We start from the raw sequence: 21,654 nt of genomic DNA, 5'->3' as shown, positions 1-21,654 counted from the left end.
GAACATCAGAGGCCACATCATTTCTCTGATTCTTGTTTTGATAGAAAGTGGCCTTTAAAATATGCTGGAGAGCATATTTAATAAATTAGAATAGAATAAAGAGTTGGAAGGGACCTTGGAGGTCTTTTAGTCCAGCGGTCACCAACTGGTGGTCTGTAGACCACTGGTGGTTCATCAGAAAATTTTGGTAGTCCACAGAAAAATTATTTGCGGTTTTTCATTGCACTAAATCGGGGGTCTTCAAACTATGGCCCCTGGGCCGGATACATGCAAGGAACGTTTGTGTTGCTGCAGAGAGTCTCCCCCTTTGGGGTCTTTTTGTGAGGGTCAGAGGGAAGCAGAAATTCCAACTTGGGATCCGCTTCAGCCTCCTGGTGCAGGGCTTTGGGCAAAGGCTGGACGGTAGTGCCACTGGTGGCAAAGAGCCAGAGGGCCTTGTTCCAGTGGGACTACATCATGGCCTGGAACTGACTGACCATCACAGCCCACTGAGCGTCCAGGGGCCAGTACGTGTCCTTGCACTCCTGCAGGTCTTGCCTCTGCTTGGAAAGCCAATTCTCCTAATCCTCAGTGAGGTGCTTCCTCTGAGCCTCCTTTTCAGTCAGATCCAATTTGAACTGGGCTGTTTTGCCAACTCTTTCTCATGGTGTCTGCTTAGCTCCAGCAACTGCTTCCTGTTGGAGCCCTAAGGAGGCCAGGCAGGCAGGCGTGGCGAGTAGAGGCTGGCAACACGCCCCTCAATGTGAGTGACATTGAGTTGGCCACACCCACCCAGTCACATGACCACATTGCTACACCCTCCCAGCCAGTCATTAGGCAGATCACATTAGTGGTCCACGGGATTTAAAGTTATGAATTTAGTGGTCCCTGAGGTCCAAAAGGTTAGTGACCCCTGTTCTAGTTCAACCCCCTGTTTGGGCACGAAACCTATACCATTTCAGGCAATTAAATGAAACCTGTGAAAAAATATACATATTAAAATTTTATTTTATTTCTAGTTATTCTAGGTAAAAATAACATTGATTACAATTGAAAGAAACAAAATGTTTAATTAAAGATCTTCTTTACATTTTGTTGCAAAAACAGGGACAAAGAAAAAGTTCGAATCCAGGCATTTCTGGTTCTCGTCTGTAACCTCCAAAGCCAACCCTCCACCCTGCTTGCACAAAGAGCCTGCAGGTTCAGCCTGCCAAGGAAACTAGCTACATCTCTAGTATAAGACCCGGGGTTCTCTCCTGCTTTGACACAAGGGGATTTTGTGAATGAAATATATTTGGCATGTATGGATCTCCTCCACCGATTCCCGCTGCAGCAGAGGGCAAGAATTCTTGCCTCACAAAGTATAAATTACAAGTTAGAGATACAATTTTTCAAGAGGCCCAAATACCATTTTCCTGAATGAACTCTGGTAAATTATTTCAAACCTTTCGTTGACACATTTTGTGTGTGTGTGTGTGTCTTTTTGCGCATTCGACACATATTTCCTTCCCAAGGTTTGTCACTTTTCAGCCAGAACATTATGGTTTTGCTTTAGCTGATGCCAGTGTAGATACTGTAATTGTCTTCCAAGGTTTTTTTTCATAGTTGGGAACACAAGAAGACACAGAATGGACTAGATGTGACATCTCCTTTTTTTTAGATGTTTGGGAAACGGTAGTTGAGTTTTCTTGTTCCACAGTAGTACTTCTTGTTATCCAAAGCAGGTAAAATGTTGCTGCTGGTTAATTGGGGCAGATACTGTAACTGAAAGATAAGAGTATAAATTATGATTCACTGAAAGACATGCACCTGCCCTTCATTTTAGCCTATTTTAATGCAAGATTTTCAGAAAAAAAAGTGTTTTTTTAAATCGGGGCAACCTGGTCTACCCAAATATGGGACAGCATACTGCCATGATAGCCAACCTGTGGCACGCGTGTCATAGGTGGCACGCATAGCTCTCTCTGTGGGCATGCGAACCGTCACTCCAGGTTCACTCCACCGTGCATGTGTGCATGGCTCCCACCATCCAGCTGATTTTTGGGTCCGGGGTGGTGGTGTCACGCGCAGATGCATGGGGAGATGGGGGAGCATCACACCCGTGCCCTGTTTTTGGTCTCAGGATGCACGTGCATGGGTGGGGGCTTGGGCGAACGCATTGCATTATGGGTAAGGGCACGGTCAAAAAGGTTAGCCATCACTGTCATACGTCTTCCGCTTTCGCCTTTCAGCCCCAATCCAGGAGCCTTCACAGACAGTTGCCTTCACAACAAACTATTTTTGTGTTAAATTTTATATTTACCAGCAAAGAAAAGTTCTCAGAAAAGTTCAACACTGGAATCCTGAGGCTCCCTACTCCTCAAGTATTGTATTTAATAAAATGGCAAAAGCAGATGGCTTCTGAAAAGTTTTTACTAATGCTAATTATTCTAAACAGATTTTCATTTTGGGTTTGATTTTTTAATGTCAAATTGTCTTGAACATGGGAGTAAATAGGTGAGGTAACAATCACAAACAAGGGGTGAGGGGCTCCTTTGCTGTAGTTTGCATTGCTTAGTGTGTCTTACCCCAGGCACATGCCTTCGAGGTGGCCGGGTTGGTTTCCGTGTAATGGATCTTTCTCGTTCCCTCCCAAGTTCTACCTCCCGAATGCTATCAAAATAAGGATGCTGAAGGAGCTGTTCGCAGGTCAACCTTTCAGTGGGATCCATGTGGAGACAGCCCTGAGACAATACAAGCAGGAGGAAACTGAAACACATACCGACTAACATATAATTATGGATTCAAAAGAGCATTTAGGAAAACGAAATGCATTTCTCTCTGCAGAGAGTAAAACAATGATTACACTTCAGATGCAAGCATCAACAAAACCCATGTTATAAAGAATGCTATCAATAAACAACAAGTAGATAATTTATTTCCAAAGAGGAACACATTCCAGCAAACATTGTTTTCACATTTTTACCCATGTTAGAAAAAAAATATTTTCAGGGTAATATGAGATTTCTATTCTCAAAGTCACACACACTAAGTTTGAAAATGGTGGCTAAGACCCTAAACTTGTCAGAAAGTTTGGCGGTTTGAATCCTTAGTGCCATGTGACGGAGTGAACTCCCGTTACTTGTCCCAGCTTCTGCTAACCTAACAGTTTGAAAACATGTAAAAATGCAAGTAGAAAAATAGGGACCACTTTGGTGGGAAGGTAACAGCGTTCCGTGCACCTTCGGCATTTAGTCATGCTGGCCACATGAGCATGGAGATGTCTTCGGACAGTTCTGGCTTTTTCAGGTTTGAAATGGAGATGAGCACCGCCCCCCATAGATTTGGGAATGACTGGCACATATGTGTGAGGGAACCTTTACCTCCTACTAACAGGTGACCACCCAGCTTTTTCCTAGGTGCTTCAGAAATGGGTGTTTGTTTAGATTTGACCTGTTTCTCCAAGTCTAATTGTACTTGTTGTTGAAGTACAACTGCCAAAACCCCATTCAACACAAACGAGTGAGTTGCATTTCAGCAACAATTTGAGGTCACCCTCAGTTTCAGTGTTTTTCTCAGACCAAAAGTGTATCACATCTAAATATTCCATTTGAAACTTTTCTTTTGATCCTTGCACTTTTCCCCACCATCTTCCTTATTAACCATCTAACAGGGATTTTGGGAGGTAATCTGCAGTAAATTTGAATATCAACTGTGTAAGGGGTGATTGCAATAAATTTGAAGATAGTTCTGGCAGGGGTGGACTTCAAAAATTTTAGCAAGAGGTTCTCTGCCCGGTTGCTGGGTGGATGTGGCCATGGTGGGCATGGCCTAGTCAGCCTGCACCATGGGGGGGGGCGTTTTTGCCCTCCCTGGGCTCCGGAGGCTTTCCTTGAGCCTCTGGGAGGCCACCAGAGGCCCTCCGGAGGCCGGAAACAGGCCTCCGGTAAGCTTGATTTTTGCCCTCCTCGAGCCTCTGTGCGTGCCGTGCACTTACCTGCATTCAAAACGGGCCACATAGGGACACCTGGGAGGGGAGGGATGGGCGGAGCCAGCCAGGAGTGGGATTTTGGGGTTCTCCGAACTGCACAGAATCTTAGCTAGATGTTCTCCCAAACCCCCAGCAGCCCACCTCTGCATGCGAGATGGTACTGCATTTATGAGCCCCAATAAATGAGTACAAACATCAAGATGTTTTCCTCACCTTCATTAGTGCCAGAGCAGCATAGGAAATAGTGGGGAATTTCATTTCTAGTGGCTCCTAGTTAAACAACAAAAAAAGGAAAATAAATATCAGCGGAATCTTCTTCATAGTTATTAAGGATTTCCCAACCCCATTGTATTCCTATAACAAAAAAAGAAAAAACAAAACAAAACATGCGTTTTTCTTTTAAGGGAATGGTTCCCAGGACAGATGAGAGAATTAAAGAAATAAATTGGCTCTTCTGCTTTGCAGCTTTTTATCACAAGTCCTGCAGTCTGCAGCTTTCTTTTCTGTTTCCAATAGCAATCCTTCCCCCCTCCTAGAAACCAATTTGGGTGTTGACCTCCAGACTGCACCTAGTTACATGTCTCTCTAGAGTCATATCCAAAAGTGACCCATTCTTTTTAGGCAACAATTGGTAACCAAGCAACGTCCTGGGTCCCTAAATAGCTAATCTGTAAAAGCAGTATTTTCTGCTCCTTCAAAAACACTGCTCCTTGCACTGAAAAGAGGAGAAAACGCTTGCAAGCTAGCTCTGTTTTCTCAGGCTATTGTTGTCTAGGCTGCCAGCTACAGGGTTTTTCTCTCTCTCTCTGCTGGGCATCTGTTGGTTGTCCACATTTTTGCCATCCTGATAACTCGGGTCCAGTGGTGATACCGTGCTATGCTTGTGTAAGACCACTGAGGAGGGCAGCTCTCACCATGCTTTCTGGGTCGGGTATCCTCACCCCACTGAAGAACTGGTTTGTGCTGAAGACTTGCTGGTGCCTGGGAATGAGATCACCTTTGAACAAGAATCAAATAGTGCCGTCAGTTTAAACATTTGCATCACCAAGGCCTCATCCGGGTGTGAGGTTTGCAACAGAAGCAGATGGGAGTGAAGAATGGCTTGACTCAGATATACGGGTGCCTAGGTAACCAGCCAAACACTCGTCCCCAGGACTGGCAAAAAAAAAGTCTTTTCTTCAAATTTGCTGATCCCCCTCCCCCTCCCACCTCTCCCACTTTAAAATGGGCTGGATTTTGGCTTTACTTTTCTTGCCTTTAAAGGCTTCAGGTTGCTAAAGGTTACTTAAAAGTAAACAATCCTTGAATTTTTTTGGGGGGGGATAAGGAATTAGGAATAGTAATAGGTACTATTATTTATGAAGTAGAAATAAGTAGGAATCCTTAAGGAATAAGGATGCCTTCAATAGTCACTCTTCTTCCCTCTCTCCAAAGTATCATGATGAAGAAAGTTGATGAACATATACAAAAATTTACTTCAATTAACAAAATAGTTCCATGACTCAATGCAATACATCCAGGGGTGGGTTCTGGCTGTTGCTACTGCCAGTTCGCTCAGGGATGCACCCCCCACATGCTTGATGCACACTGCACAAGTATGCATAGTGCAACAAAAATTGCTCTGCATGCGCAGAAGGTAAAAACAAGATGGTGGTGCCTATGGCGCCACTGAGAGAAACAGTTCAGGGGCATGGCAGGCCTGGGCCGCTGCTGGTTCCAGCGACCCAGGCCACCAAGTTACTACCGGTTCGACTAAACGGGTCTGAACTGGTAGGAACCCACCTCTGAACACATGTCATGCTTCTCCAGGATGTTTACACAGGAGACAGTCAAACTTCACATGAACACCCTAGAAGTGGGGAGTGGGGGATGAGGAGGAGGTAAGAAACAACAGACAACTTAGAGGTATTTCTGTTTTTTGGTAACCCTCGCTTACCTAATGTCCTCCTGATTAAGTAAAGTTGATCCACATCAGACTTTCCAGGCCAGAGAGGGATGCCAGAAAGAAGTTCAGCAAAGACACAGCCTATAGCCCAGACATCTACAGGAGGGCCATATTGTGTGTCACCTACAAGGAGCTCAGGAGAACGATACCACCTGGTAGCCACATAATCTGTATAGTAGTCACAGGGCCCAGCTGAAAGGATTTGAAGAAAGGATTGCAGAAACAGAAGAACCATTTAGAGTAGGGGACAAAAGACACACTCTCTCTAGTCTAAATCTTACTTTCAAGGACAAAGGAAATAGCAATAGCACTTAGATTTATATACCACTTCACAGTGTTTTAAAGCCCTCTCTAAGTGGTTTACGGAGTCAGTCTATTGCCCCCAACAATTTGGGTCCTCATTTTATCCACCTTGAAAGGATGGAAGGCTGAGTCAACCTTGAGCCTGGTGGGATTTGAACTGCCAAATTGCAGGCAGCCGGCAGTCAACAGAAGTAGCCTGCCGTACTACTCTCTAACCACTGCGCCACCAAGGCTCATATAAATAAAAGGATATTTATAAATAATAAATGAATTACAAATACTATACAGTAAGGTTCACTCTCAACTGTTCACAAAAGAAGCAAACCTGCTCTTGTTTACTAACTCTGGTACTCATTTTTAGAAAGAGTAAAGGTAACATGTTTTGAACTTCTTATTTTGTCTTTGCATGAATATTGTAGTACCAGTAATTCAGTTGTCGGATTGCTTTTTTGTTCACATGCACTTAGTTGCAGAAATATAATTTATATAAATGACTTCTGCAGAACTAGGAACAAACATCTGTACTGTCTCTGACATAGCTAACAAATCTGCATTTGATTTTTTATATCTGTATGTTTTGGTGTTACATTTTTACCCTTTCTGAAATGAGTATGAAAGTAGATAAAGGATAAATAAAAGGGTAATTACTTTCAATTAATTAAGTGCTTTAAAAATTTTTTAAAAAGTAACTGTGGTTTTTATCCTTTTATTCATTAAGAGAAACATTAGTAACAGGATTAAACAGGAAAAAAAATCATACATTCATGTATTGTTGCAGGGTCTCTGCCTAGTGAAAGAGAACTGAATTTCATATAATAAACTTACTTAATAAGCGAGCAAATCCAAAGTCACAGAGCTTAATGACAAAATGCTTCGTTATGAGAATGTTCTCTGGTTTTACATCTCTGTGTATGCACTAGACATAGAAAGAGAGACATAATGATACGTTCGAGGAGAAAACACAATGCTTCCTTTTATTAATTGCAGGCACAGACTTCTGGCAGTCTAGTCTTGAGATCTAACTCTTGAGACAATATGGTCCTCTCACTTTTTTTCTGAAGTATGATTGCTAAGAAATAAACATCTGCAACCCTGTTTCATTTGTGGAGAAAATAAGGACATAAGAAATGCACGACAGTCACATTTGTCTTCCTTTGAAGTTTTGGCATATAACAAAGTGTTAAGAAACAAATTTGTACATGAATTGCTATGCATGTTCCCCATCATCTGGAATTTTAGATTCTGTTTTCCCAAACTGCAACTATAAAATTCTTAATCAGCATGGGCAGAAGTTGGGAATTCTGGAACAACAATCCAGAATTACTAAACTTGGAGAACATACTTTAGGAGAAGAGGAAGCAATATGGTAGCTATTACTTCCACAAAAGATTCAATCCAATCAAAATTACTATAATACATGTTCAAAAATTAAAATAACCAAAATACTAGGAATCACTAAAACCTATGATCTTTTGCATTATTATTTTTTAAATGCCAACCTGAAAAAGTTGCCAACCTCTCTTTTAAGGGATAGGAAATTTACCATGGAAGGGGGACACTTCTACCTCTTTTGGCAAAATGTCAACAATGGAGACAAATCAGCCATCCCCCATGAAAACATTTCTCTAAACACGATTTAAATGTGGAAAACAGCTTTATATCTAGCTGATCCACTCTTGAGATAATTATAGCAATTATACGTAAGAGGTGAAGATTTAGATCTCGTTCTGCAACAATGAGGTACAAGGAAATACAGCATACAAGACGGAAATACAAACATTTCTCTGATTTAGTAAGCTCAAAGTCTGTAGCCCTGCAAAAACAAACTGATACAGTGAGTGCAGAACAGAAAGAGGCAATGTTGGGATGGAACGACTTACATTGTGTTTGTGACAAAAATTCACTGCTTGGAGAGTTTGCCAAGTTATGCTTTTCACAAGATGTTCTGGGACCCTGGAGGGGAAAAAATGGAAAAGGCAACAAAAACAATGTGTGTAGAATTCAACATCTTTCCTAGATGATTCCTACATGCACACAACACATGATGCAGTATTTTCATTTTAAAATTAAGGACAAACTATTTAGAATATTCAATGTGGGTTTTTAAAATGAATTTAATGATTAAAATAAGAGCAAGTAAGAAGCAAGCTGGAGTGCAAATAAGAAATGGAGGAAAACAATTCCCAGATGCAGCTACTTAAATACTTTTATTCTGCTTCAAGTATTTAAAATAGTTCACAAATATTTAACACAAAAATTAATAAAATAGTAAAAAAATATTTATATAGATGAAAATACAATTCAGGATTAGATGAAAGTGACTGTTGAAAGGCATGGACCAATAAGTGAGACTTATTGTCCCTATGTTGTTTTTAAGTTATGTGTTTGTTTTTGTTGATGTGCTTTTGTTGATGTGAAGAGCCGAGGTGGCGCAGTGGTTAAATGCAGCACTGCAGGCTACTGCTAGATCAGCAGTTCAGCGGTTCAAATCTCACCGGCTCAGGGTTGACTCAGCCTTCCATCCTTCCGAGGTGGGTAAAATGAGGACCCAGATTGTTGGGGGCAATATGCTGACTCTCTGTAAACCGGTTAGAGAGGGCTGAAAGCCCTATGAAGCGGTATATAAGTCTACTGCTATTGCTATTGCTATTGCTATTATGTGTTTAAAATAATAATAATAATAATAAAAAGAAAGGCATGGACCAAAGGTAAAGACCAAGGACCATTTCCCTCTACTGTTCCCTAAAGGATGGTATTTCAGATATACATTTCATTCCAAAAGTAACATGTAGCTTATTCCTCTATGAATTTGTCCAGTGACTTTTCAAAACCATAACAATGAATTACATGAGATTTATGTATGCAATCAATTTTAAAACCATGCCCTGTTATATACAATGAATCAGTACTTCCTTTTTAATATTCTGACTCTCATCTATTTATTTATTTATATCCTGCCATCAAGGCTGAGAGAGAGTGAGTGGCCCAAGGTCACCCTATTGGCTTTCATGGTTGGAGTGGGACTGGAACAGTGGTGTGATTCAAATAATTTGCCAACCAGTTCTCTGCCCTAATGTCCAGCTGGGTAGGTGGGGCTCAGTGGTCATGTGATCATGTGGGCATGGCCAAGTCAATGTCACTCAGGTCGATGGGCACTTCACCTTAGTTGTTACAATGGTAATAAGGGTTAACTGGAGAGGCAGTTTCTGTAAGCAGGGCAATAAAGATTAGGCTAGAAACAAAACCAGAATGTTTCCTTTCTCCTTCCTTACAGGATTAGCCCTGTAAAGTGGGAAAAAACAAAAGATTTCTTCCAACAACCGGTTCTCTGAACTGCTTAGAAAGCTATTAACCGGTTCTCCCGAATAGATGCGAACTGGCTGAATCCTACCACTGGACTGGAACTCATATAGTCTCCTAGCCTGGAGCCTTAATCACTGGATCAGACTGGTTCTCATCTAGATTCAGTGATTGACATCTAGCTCTCATACTATTGAACCAGAAATATATTAGGTTCCCATTTCTTATGTCATGCCTGATTTATACTTTTGTTATGTTGTCTTATCTACTTTCTGAGCCAAACACTCCAAATACTATATAGCCGTGATGATGAACCTAATGCACGCATGCCAGAGGTGGCATACAGAGCCCTCTCTGTGGGCATGCGTGCCATTGCCAAATGCTCTTCTGGTTTCTGGTACGCATGTGCGCCGGCCAGCTGATCTTCACGCATGATGGAGCCCCAGAAACACAAAGACCAGGTGGCCAGAAAAAACATGCACACCAGCCAGCTGGTCTTTGAATTTCTGGGGCTCCTGCAAGAGTGTACATGTGTGCGCATGTGCACGCACATTCCGGTTTGGCACTCGGTGCTGAAAAGATTCACCATCACTGCTGTATAGGTTTTCTGAGAGAGAGGAATCACCTTAATCCTCTAATTCAGTGTTTCTCAACCTTGGCAACTTGAAGATGTCCGGACTTCAACTCCCAGAATTCCCCAGCCAGCATTCGCTGGCTGGGGAATTCTGAGAGTTGAAGTCCGGACATCTTCAAGTTGCCAAGGTTGAGAAACACTGCTCTAATTGTTTGATTGCCCTTTTTATTCTAGTGTAGACTCTATTAGAATCTTATAAACCTACGGCAAATGGTAAACAATTATTTGTTTGATTTATTTATTTTTATAGCTGCAAATGACTCTGGGTGGCTCGCAATTATCTAAAAGAACAGCATTAATATGCCATTCCAGCATGGTGTAAAATTAAAACTATAAAGTTACTGATTGGTATTTAAGAAATAGACTATTTACAAGAACTAATGCACAGAGTAAATGCATTGGAACAACAAGCCTAGTGGTGCCTGGAGGCTATTCTCATATTGAGTCACTGTAGCTGTTATGAGCCTCTGGATCTCAGAATTTGTTACCTTTTGCTTTGGATGGGATGGTGCTTCCCCATTTGAGACCAATGTGCAATTTAGAGTTTCCCAAAGGTTCACAACTACTGGTTGAAAACCAGTGTATTGGTTGCCATTTGGCGTCTGGGTGCACACTTGTCAGTTATAAATCCCTTCATAGTTATCTGGTTATCTGTCTCCAATGGCTTTCACTCAATCAATAAATTGGACAAAGTGAGAGTGCTTTAGATCCCCAACATTAAACCTGGAAGTTTGCTCTTATGAACAAGCTTGGAGTTAAGCTGTTTGTGAGTCCCTGACAGGTTTTATGCAGTACTTTAAGTCCTGAGTGATTTTTATCTATCTTTTCTAATCTCACTTTTTAAAGTGTTTTTGTCTTCTTTAATTATTTAAGCTAACCAAAATAATTTTGGAATATGGTGGCCTTCTACCATGTTTTCGTGAAAATAAGACACAGTCTTATTTTCTTTTGACTCCCAAAATATTGATTGGGTCTTATTAGGGGGGGGGGTATTGTTTTGGGGTTGCTGGGTGGCTGCTCTCTTGCAAGCAGGCACCCGAACAGCCAGGCACAGCCTCAGTGGCAAACGGCTGTGTTGCGCTGTCACAGCAGTGCAATACACCAGCCATGAGATGACCATGCTCAGGAGTAGCCTAAAAAGGAGTTATTTCCCTTCTTTAGCATACATCTCAGCCACATTATCTCCTTTGCAAGAGTCCACAGCAAGCTCTCAAACCATTCTTTTGCAAGCATGCCTTAATCCATGGCAACTACACAGTGGCCTTTTTTTAACCTTCAGGATTGATGGTTGCAGATCTGTTACATCTAGCAAGAAAAGTCTGCGGAGAGGTATGGACATTATAACGGCTCTGTTTCTATGAATTTCATGAGTCGGCAACTTACCCACGTGGATTCTTGTCGAGCTCATGAAGGACTGTATGGTCACAATATTCAAAGACCAAGTGAAGCTTTCGTTTCCTCCGGAAGACCTCCAGAAGATTGACCAAATTGGGATGCTTCAGTTGCTAAAAAAGCATAACGTGACATTTGTGAAGCAAGTTCAGTTGAAGAAATAAAGATGTTGTATCAATATTCTAAAATGTGGTCTAATTCTAAAACATATTAAGCAAAAAGGTCTGAGAGTCATTACTCAGAATTTCATTACTAATTCAGCTTTGCCTTATTACCGTGCCTCAAATTATCTCAAAAATACATACTGGTAGGTTCTCCTCAGTTAAACATTGTGTGTGTGTGTGTGTGTTTGTTTGTTTACTTTATTTATTTATTTATTTATTTCTATATTTATTTCTATTCTGTTCCTATAATCTTTTAGCATAACCATTGGGTTCTGCTTTCAGTCCAAACAAAGATAAAACATGTACCATAATTGCCATTAATACACAGCTGCAATTTTGTTGCCTTTTGTCTCACCCATATGATTCTCATTCTCCGTTTCCTATCTTCCCTAAACTTCACAAAGCATGAAACTTCCTCTTAAAATATCATAAAAAACAAATGTCCTGATCAGGGGTGGGTTGCTGCTGGCATTACTTCCGGTTCAGTGCGTGCCCAATTTGGTGCTTTGCGTGCATGCACAGTTGCCCATAAATAGATCTGCGCATGCACAGAACATTAAAAAAAAAACATGCCGTGCCAACCGGGGAACCAGTTTGGAGGCGTGGCAGGCCGGGATCGCTGCTGGTTCTGGCGACCCAGGCCGGCAAACCACTACCAGTTTGGCTGAACCAGTCTGAACTGGTAGGAGCCCACCTCTGGTCTTGATGGATGACCATAAAAATCCCACATTTTGGTTGAATACTTGCATTTTAATTTTATTGACAATGCAACATGTAACATGATCTGAATGACAAGATGAACCCTCTATCTTGTCTTTGTTTAAGTGAACCTGGAAGAGCTAAAATAGCCCCTACTATATTTTAACAGGAAGTTTCATGCTTTGTGAAGTTTAGGGAAGATAGTAAAGGGAGAATGAGAATGGTATGGGTGAGACAAAAGGCAACAAAATTGCAGCTGTGTATTAATGGCACTTATGGTATATGTTTTATCTTTGTTTGGATTGAAAGCAGAACCCAATGGTTATGCTAAAAGATTATAGGAAGAGAATATTATTAAATAAATAAGTATGAGATCATGGGCTGCTCACATCTGCTTCAGAGGTCCTACTAACTCAACAGAGAGTGATACAACAACAACACAGCAAAACAACAACAAAAAGGAGATTTCAGATTTAAAAAAAAACCAAGATATCACCCTGGGGTCTCGAGGCTTCGGTGTTGATAAGAGTTTATAAAACATTGTGCTGGATTGGATGAAAGGCCTAAACAGGGAGCACTATGTTTCCCACAGAAGGAAACTCACAGGCAAGGCACGTCTCCCAGCAACTAGGATCCAGATGCACCCTGCCTCTGATGCAAAAGTTGATATATAACCACCAGTAGCCTTTCCCCCCCCCATTGATAGCCTTATATTCATATATTTCTAACCCAACATTTTTACCCTAAAGGCAGACAAGGTAAATGGCGCTGCTCATTTAATCTCTTAAATCTGAATGACTATAGCGTTGTTGAAGCCTTTGTTCTTTCTTTGTTTACACAACACAGAAAAATGATGGATTAAGAATCCTGTCTCCCCACACCCGCTGGATTAAATCTCAACCCACACTGTTCAACAATTAGCAAACAAACAATCTGTTACTATTGACTGAGAGAGTGTTTTTCAGAACTGGCAGCAGAGCAGGCCTGCACTTGTTCAATCAACACAATTCAGCACACAGATCCATTGGCAAAGAATGGTGAAAATTGTTGAGATACTCTGCTTCCCTAGCTCTCTTTCTTGGTTCCTTCAAAGGCCATTTATCACCTGTTTTCCTGATATAAGCTGCTGCCCCCACTATTGAATTTCTTCCTGGGCTTTAGAAATCCCTATTAATCTTTCTACAATAGCTTATCAGACTTCTGGATCTCTTCAGATAGCTAGGGTAGATTTGAACGCTACTATGGATTTAAAGCATGCACAAGGAGAAGTAAGCAACTTGATATCTTCATTGACTTTGTGGTACAACATCCACTTGTGCCAGCAACATAGCCAAAGTTTTGAAATTGAGGAATTATAATGTAAAATATCCACAGGACCTATGGTTACCTCCACTGGGCCTAAAGGCTTAAGGTAATATCATCTGAATGGAGAGTTAGAACTGGGGGTTATCCTTCAGAGTTGACTAGAAGGCATTTTCTTCACACAAGGCTCATTTTATTTCAAGAGTGCACTGCTAATAAAATGGATGGATGGATATTTTTAAAAAAAATGAAAAATACCCATGGGGGAGGGGAACTATCAACAGGCCAAGTATTGATATTCAGACCATCCAACCTCATTTTTACATGAGCAAAGAGAGTTCTTTCACATATAGTGAGCAAGATTTGCTTGTCCTTTGCTTTTCCCAATATGAAGGGGAAGAAGTGAGTGAAATCTCAAGAAACTTCACTTCAAATCATTAGAAATACCCTTTCCCAGACAGGAAAGGTGAAAACTAAGGAAAATAGGGAGGAAAAAGTCCATTAAAGGACATCTAGGCATTTCCAAATTACCTCTGTTTAAAGCAGGCTTGCAATCACCTGACTTTCTGCTGACCTCAAAACACAGAAAACACATAGAAATTGCCATTATCTAATTATGTATTTACTATATTTACATTTTGCCCCTCCTGTTCAAAATCATTGGGTATATAACACATCTTTCTCCAATTTTATATTCAAGGCAACTATGTCTATATCCAAAATCATTCAGTGCAATTTCCTGGCTTAGGGAGAATAAACTGGGTTTATAAATTTACTTGTTATTTAAATATATATGGCTGCCAACTCAACACACAACACTGGGTGGCTAATATATAGTAGAATAACCAATAATAATGATTTAAAAAATTGAAAGCAATCGAATTTGCTCTATCTACATCCTGGTTTAAGGTTTGGGGTTGCAACCATCTTTTCAGCACTTAGTGAAATGCTGATAAACTCAAGTCCATTTGAGTTTCCTCAATATTAATCCAACAATACTTTCGCCAACTGACCCAGCATCCAGTTGCTACCTCCTATTACTTTTTCATGTTGCTGTGCATTATGCAGGGGATAAACATTTGACTGATAAACACCATTTTCTATTCCTCTTGTTCCACCTGCAAGACAAATGGCCAGGTGTAGAACAAAAGCCAGGGCATCATGGTTCTTTTAAGGGACTTCTCTTGGAAAACAGCTAGTCAATGCCACTCCAACTTTAAACTTGTAAACAATTTGATGTGCTTTATGAACTGCCATCAAATACTTTGGCCACCTAATGAGAAGGAAGGACTCACTGGAGAAGAGCCTAATGCTGGGAACGATTGAGGGCAAAAGAAGAAGGTGACGACAGAGAACGAGGTGGCTGGATGGAGTCCCTGAAGCAGTAGGGGTGAGTTTAAATGGAGGGTAGAGGACAGGAAGGCTTGGAGGAACATTGTCCATGGAGTCGTGATGGGTCAGACATGACTTCACAACTAGCAACAACAAATGAACTGCAAACCAATTTAATATTGACTGCAAAATTACTGAATTATGTCTCATCTGAATTTATTCAACTATTTTTAAAGATTATTTTGGCTTTTAACAAAAAAATAAATAAATAAGATAACTGCCCTTTCTTTTCAGGAAGGCTTCCATACACCACGTATAGCCCAGAAGCAAATAAATGAAAGTAATAGAAGACTACCACCAAATGTTTTTTTTAATACTATGTATCTTATCAAGGAAAGGAAGGCAAAAATACATAGAGATGGACCTGATAATCAGATTTACAGAGTCAAGATAGATGCTATCTTGCTCAGCGGCCGTACTTGTGAAAAGGATCTGGGTGTCCTGACAGACCACAGATGAAGCATGTAGTTGTATACTATAGCTATTAAAAGAACCAATGCAATCTTGAGCTGCCTCAACAGAGATACATAAGGTTGAGATCTGGGGAAGTTATTATTGCACTCAATATTCCATAAGTGGGATATAGCATGTGGAATGCTGTATTCAAGTTTTGGTCACTGCACTTCAAAAGGATATAATGGATCTAGAAGAGGACAACCAAAATAATCAAAGGGCCACAGCAGGTTTTCTACAATGAAAGATTGCAACATTTGGTGTGTTTTAGTCTAGAAAAGAAGCAAATGAGGGGACGTAACTGAGGTGTACAAAATTATAAATGGTTAAGAAAACTGTGAATATTTAGCCTAAGGAAGAGAAGGCTGGGTCCAGGATGGGCATAATAGTAGTCTTCCAATATATTGCAGAATAAGAGGGTATGGATTTATTCTCTATAGTACCTGTGGGGAGATAAGGACCGTGGGAGAGAAGCTTTACAGAAAAATATCCAAACTGAAAATTACTGTAGGAGGAATTTCCTGACTGGCGGTTATAAAGCAGTAGAAGAACCAGCCTCCTAAACTTGTAGGTGCTCCAACACTGGAGGTTTCAAGCAATGTTCAGCCAACTATTTGTCTGTGACAGTCTGAAGATTTTTGCTTTGGGTAGGGGGTTGAATTAGAAGACCTCCAAGCCCCCTTCCAATCCAATAATTCAATAATCCCAAAGGGTCAAAGGTGATGGTAGTACAATGTTAAAGTTACTTTCTCCTAAATCAATATTTGTGATTGGTCTTTCCTACAACAGTATATTCTAAGGGTGTCTGAGATACGTTCTCAAAATTCTAAATATATGCACTGGCCTAAAAGATTGTGTGATTAGTTCTAGAGCAACCTTTGTCAAGCCAGAACTCTGTAGTTGTGGCAGACTACAACTCACACTGTCCTCAACCAATGTAATCATTATATTCTTAATGTACATATATCAAGTAACTCAGTCTGGCAAAGCTGATGTAAAACAATTTACATTGTGTAAAGTAATGCATGGATAATTCTTTTCAGCTAGGAAGGATGATTCATGCCCATTAATTCCTAGAAACTCTAACTTATTATTTTGTGCAAATGCTAACTAGACAAAAGATGCATCATAAGTTCCTGTAAGAATATCAGTTTTCGTTTAATTTTTTCTTCCCCTTCCTTGTTCCAGAAATAGAGTTTAAATAATCAGGAAAATGGCTGGTGAGATAGCACAATGCAGAGAAGACAGAGGTAACAAATAAAGATAAAAACAGGCAATCCATAAGCCATGATTATCTTCTAAGCCCCTCTTTGCACCCATGAGCTGCCCCACCAAAAGTCAGAGATAAATTGCTGGAGAACAGAGGAGAGATTGTCCATTATCTATTGGAGAAAACAAAAATATGCATCCAAAAATTAGCAGGAAAACTACTGCAGAAATTGAGTCTCTGCTATTTTTACAGTGCCTTGTTCCTTGCATATGCTTTCTCTGCTAAACAATAATAATACAAGCTACAATACGAATGATTATAGTAATTAATACTAATGGTGGGCAGTTGAAGGTCTTCTTTTATATGCTTTTTTAAATTGTAAATTTGTAATAATTTATATTTAATGCTTGAAGTTGTGTTAGTTGTCCAGAGTTGTTGTAAAATGGGTGGCTATATAAACTGAAAAATCAACATATAAGAACAAATGATGTTACTATTAGGAGGATTGAACCGTGGCCCACTGGTGCTAAAGTTTGTCAACAAATGACATATAGGTTAACCAGAAGAATAAACCCAAGAAAACTAAGACCTCATCAATTATAAAATGCAGTTTTTTTCCTTTTACACAATTGGGGTTATCTTGACATGCTGTTTTGCTTCATTTGGAATGGAATATATTTAGGCCTAGTATCAGAATGACAGTGTGTAAGAAGTTTTTCTAAAAAAAATTCCTTGGCCCTCATACCATCAGAAAAATTTTCAAGGGAGACATACGGACAAGTGTTTAATACATACATTGAATGCCAAATACTCTCTTCCTAAGATAACTCTTAGGCTGTGAATCTCTCAGAGACAGCTATGATAAAAATTCATTGTAAACTGATTGGAACCTATGAGAGAGTATATGTGGTAAAGAATTTACATAAATTGATTTAGGAGGCCCGAATCTAGGTACCACAAGAAGCTTGAAAAGAATAAAACAGCTTTTTACTATTCTAATCACAATTAATCAAGTCTACATTAGAGACTTATCAGTCTTGTAGGATTAAAAGTCCTCAAACAGAATGGAATACAAAATGAAAATCACTATTGTTAAAATATGTTCATTCTAAATCTATAACATATGATATTTAAATTGAGGAAATAAATAATCTTATTTATATCCACTCTTTCCACTGCTTCTCATGGCTTTTTATCAGAGCTATCTATCATCAAATGAATAATCCATGTACTTTATGTATAGTTAATGATCCATGAAATACATTTTAAAGATAAGTTTCCAAAAGCTGGACGACTCTTAGGCAGGCATCCAATAGTATATTTGCAACATAAAAAGCACAGTGATGTTCAGATAAAATGGGCCATTGGATTAGTTACAGGGGGGAAAAAAACAATAAATGTATAGAAAAGCACATACAGCTTTAATCAAATAAGTTTCTGATAAGCAGATTCCAGTTCATTACCTTTAACATCCGAATCTCTCGAAGTGCAATTTTTTTAATAACAGGATCATCCTCAGATTCCAGGAACTTTTTGATAGCAACAATTTGCCCCGTGTCTTTGTTCCGGCATTTGAAAACAATCCCATAGGAGCCTTCCCCAATCTTACTGATTTTTTCATATTTCTCCATTGCTAATAGAAAAGAATCTCCGAAGATGTTATCCACTGTCAGCGAGACCTGGTGAGTCTCCCTTGAGGATCTAAATAATTCAAAAGTTGCAAAAGATCACAATCATCTTAAACCTGTAAAGACAAATGTAAAAAATATGGTTGCAGCCAGAGTTAGTAGCTATAGAATCCATGGAACATAACCACACCATACTGATTCTTTAATGGACCAAGCAATCCGAGTCTATATTTACTTTGTTTCAAAGAATGCACTAGTCTTTAGTAACCCCCTTTAGTAACCCCCACCCCTGATAACCCAGCAGGAGATTGGATTAAAAAAAAAAAGACTTCTTTTTAAGTGGCTTCATCGCTGTTGCTTGAAATACCTTGCTATTTACCCTACAGCACTGGGCAAACTCCCAAAACCTCTTGCTAGAAAAAAGTTAAATAGAATTTAATGAAGTTTTTCTCCACCAGTTCCACTGAAATGAACTGGAATGATTGAAATTACAGTGTGGTTTGTTCTGGAAAAGTTTCTATTTAACATGGCAGCGCCCACATTTCATTGGATTTCTAAAACCAGCAAACATATTATGAATTAATGTGATGTATAAACTGACCCTTCACCTTTATTTTTTTTCACTCAGCTAATTAGTCATTGCCTTGATAGGACCTGTTCAATCTTGGATGACTTTGAAAAAAATGAAGCAGAGTCAGGTCTGGATAGAAAGCCTGCAGAAAAGCCCAGGAAAGCAAACTGTACTGAGAAGCTGAAGAAATCACCCAGGAAAAGTCAGTGGGAAACTATTTCTGTAGTTGCTGCAGAGGACCTGGAGATATTAATGTAGATCCCATGGGCCAAGCATGAGTTCAGGAAGCCTTTAATTTTCTCTTAATTAGATTTATCTCTACAGTACTTGTAATCTCACACAGCATCTGATAAATTTGGGACCTGGATACCTTTGGGATCTGGATATCTCCTTTGGTAGTTGTCCATCAGCTACAAAAGATCTACAAAAGATGTCTCTTGGAAGTTGCTCAATTCATAATATAATGACCTGAATGAAGGCATTTCCAGTACTAAAACCTCCATTGCAGAATCTATTCCTGCTTAGTTAACAGTTGAAACTGAACTTCTTTTAAAGTGCTCCTTTTCAGACTTTAAGCTTAATTGGAACCACAGTACTTTTCTGTACCATATTTAATAGTGATTAAAAGTTATTTACATTTTTTTAAGATGATGATGATAATTTAAATGTAATTGTTTGTAATGACTTATAACCCATTTTGAGATTCTTTTTAATAACAAAAATGGTGATATAGAAATTTAAGGATGTCAGGATAAAACTTTCTAGATCCGCCACAAAACATATCAAATACAGATAGTCCTCGACTTACAATCTTTCATTTAGTGACTGTTTGAAGTTACAATGGTGCTGAAAAAAGTGAGTTACAACAGTCCTTGCACTTACAACTGGTACATTTGGGCGCTTGGTAACTGGCATGTATTTATATTGGTTGCAGTGTCCCGGAGTCCCACATTCATCATTGTTGACTTTCCTAGTTGGCTTTCAAGAAGCAAAATCAATAGGGAAGCCAGATTCACTTAACAACTGTGTATTCACTTAACAACTGTGTATTCACTTAACTGTGGTGATTCACTTAATGACCACAGCAACAAGGTTATAAAGTGAGATTATAAATTGACTCACTTAACATCTGCCCCACTTAGCCACAGAAATTTTAATTGTAGTCATAAGTCAGGGACTAGTTGTGGTCATAAGTCAAGGAGTAGCCGTAGCCTTGGGACTATCCTTGGGACATGACTAGCTGTAGTCATCACTATCTTTCTTAACACCATACATTTATGTAATTCCTGCAACCTTTGTCTTTCACACTGTCCTCAACACCTGGAACTCCTGGAACTTCTGCTCAGCCCCTTTTTCCCCCTTAGTCACATTTCACCTCAAAAGTCAGGGGTTTTAAACTTTTTAAAAAATCTATTGCTTAACCTTTTGGATTTCTGCCACAGCAACCACATTAAGGCTATCTGATTGTATTTATGCATACTTTCCCCATCCTATTTTCTCCTCCCCTGTGTTCTCTTTACCTCCACTCCTCTATTCAGATCGGATCATCTCTACATTCAAATGTAGAGTTCAAATTCGAATTTAGACGTTAAGCTCCTTAGAACAAAAAAAGTTATTTCCAAGATTATGTTATTCTTTAAGGCTTCTGGATCTCCAATGTGATGCCTGAGGGCTCACAGGTGCCCCTGGATGCCTGCCAAGCTCCCTGCCCTACCAAACAATTTTTATTATTAAAGTCGTTTAACTCAAACAGAGATGTGAGCGTGCTGCAAAGCAAAGCACAAGTCTAGTGTTTTCTTCCTTTACCAATATATCTCTGGGCCCCACATAGACATTCTTAGAAAATGAAAATGGTTGGGGACTGCCGGCGAGTATTTGGAGTAGTGCATGCTGAGTGGGATTATTCTGAAGGGTAAGAGGGGGTGAGAGGGATCAAGCTCCTCAGCTTCCTCCATGGCAAATGGACATTTTGTGATGATTCCAACACCACTGTGGTATTGCAAGCATGCAACCTTCCTAACAACAAATTGTATGAATGCCCTATACTGAAAGGGCCTCCTTGTCTAAAAAAAAAAAGGAGCACAATCTGCACAGTGTAAAATCTAGCACAGTGGTAGCATTAGTCCGTGAATTTAGAAACACGGAGGAAAAAAGAGGGCGAGAATTGTAAGGCGCTCTCCGCACCGAAGTGATGGATACTAGCGCCTCTTGTGCAATCTGAAACCGGATTGCTGGAAGGCTCCAGTGGCCTCTGCGTCTTCAGACCACTTTCCCCATGCAAAAGGCCCATCTGTAAATTAAATTTTAATTCATCACCTTTAGGCAAAGGCACGTTGCCAGGGAGGTGCAGCCAGCTGGGCAAGCCCATCAAGCAGCAAAACACACACCTGCCTCTCGGCTGAAGGAAGGAAGGGACAGGAGGGAAGGCAAGGGACAAGGCCTAGCTTTGGCTTCCCCCTTCCTCATCTCACCTGCCTGCAAAAGAAAAACTCCCAAGGACAATGGTGCCAGCAGGTGCGTGAGAAGGGCACAGTGGGGATGGTCCCAGATAGGGTCCTAAGGATGACTTGGGGGTGTGCTCTCCACCCTCACCAACCCAATAGCCTCTTGGTAGAGTTTCCCTCAGGCCTGCAAGCATCCCGTTTGGGATAAAAGGAGAAATGAGAGGCTCCAGCATGCTCAGGACACACTGACAGGCATGTGGGGTGGGGA

General features: G+C 40.2%; 1 protein-coding gene and 1 long non-coding RNA gene across 3 annotated transcripts in view; one reads left to right on the top strand and one right to left on the bottom strand.

Moving 5' to 3' along the window:
* Positions 1 to 969: 969 nt before the first annotated feature.
* The window catches only part of CDKL1 (cyclin dependent kinase like 1), a 21,228-nt gene continuing 543 nt past the window's right edge, over positions 970 to 21,654 (bottom strand). The window contains exons 2-10 of one of the 2 annotated variants that reach the window (XM_087728827.1): positions 18,207 to 18,487; positions 11,515 to 11,636; positions 8,078 to 8,150; positions 7,023 to 7,113; positions 5,886 to 6,086; positions 4,864 to 4,946; positions 4,163 to 4,219; positions 2,547 to 2,702; positions 970 to 1,743 (exon numbers count right to left, since the gene is read on the bottom strand). In XM_087728827.1, the coding sequence (XP_087584953.1) occupies positions 1,636 to 1,743; positions 2,547 to 2,702; positions 4,163 to 4,219; positions 4,864 to 4,946; positions 5,886 to 6,086; positions 7,023 to 7,113; positions 8,078 to 8,150; positions 11,515 to 11,636; positions 18,207 to 18,374 (1,059 nt within the window). In that variant the 5' untranslated portion in view covers positions 18,375 to 18,487 and the 3' untranslated portion in view covers positions 970 to 1,635. The remainder of the gene's footprint in view (positions 1,744 to 2,546; positions 2,703 to 4,162; positions 4,220 to 4,863; positions 4,947 to 5,885; positions 6,087 to 7,022; positions 7,114 to 8,077; positions 8,151 to 11,514; positions 11,637 to 18,206; positions 18,488 to 21,654) is intronic. The other variant, XM_087728819.1, reaches the window with a different exon arrangement.
* LOC106548403 (uncharacterized) overlaps positions 21,122 to 21,654 on the top strand; it is a 17,415-nt gene continuing 16,882 nt past the window's right edge. The window contains exon 1 of the long non-coding RNA XR_001313514.2: positions 21,122 to 21,456. This is a non-coding gene — a long non-coding RNA (uncharacterized LOC106548403). The remainder of the gene's footprint in view (positions 21,457 to 21,654) is intronic.

Source organism: Thamnophis sirtalis, unplaced genomic scaffold, assembly GCF_051295495.1.
Source record: "Thamnophis sirtalis isolate CommonGarterSnake01/CBP01778 unplaced genomic scaffold, rThaSir2_p1.2 scaffold_1, whole genome shotgun sequence".
Classification (NCBI taxonomy): Eukaryota; Metazoa; Chordata; class Lepidosauria; order Squamata; family Natricidae; genus Thamnophis; species Thamnophis sirtalis.
This window is presented reverse-complemented; position numbering and strand designations above follow the sequence as displayed.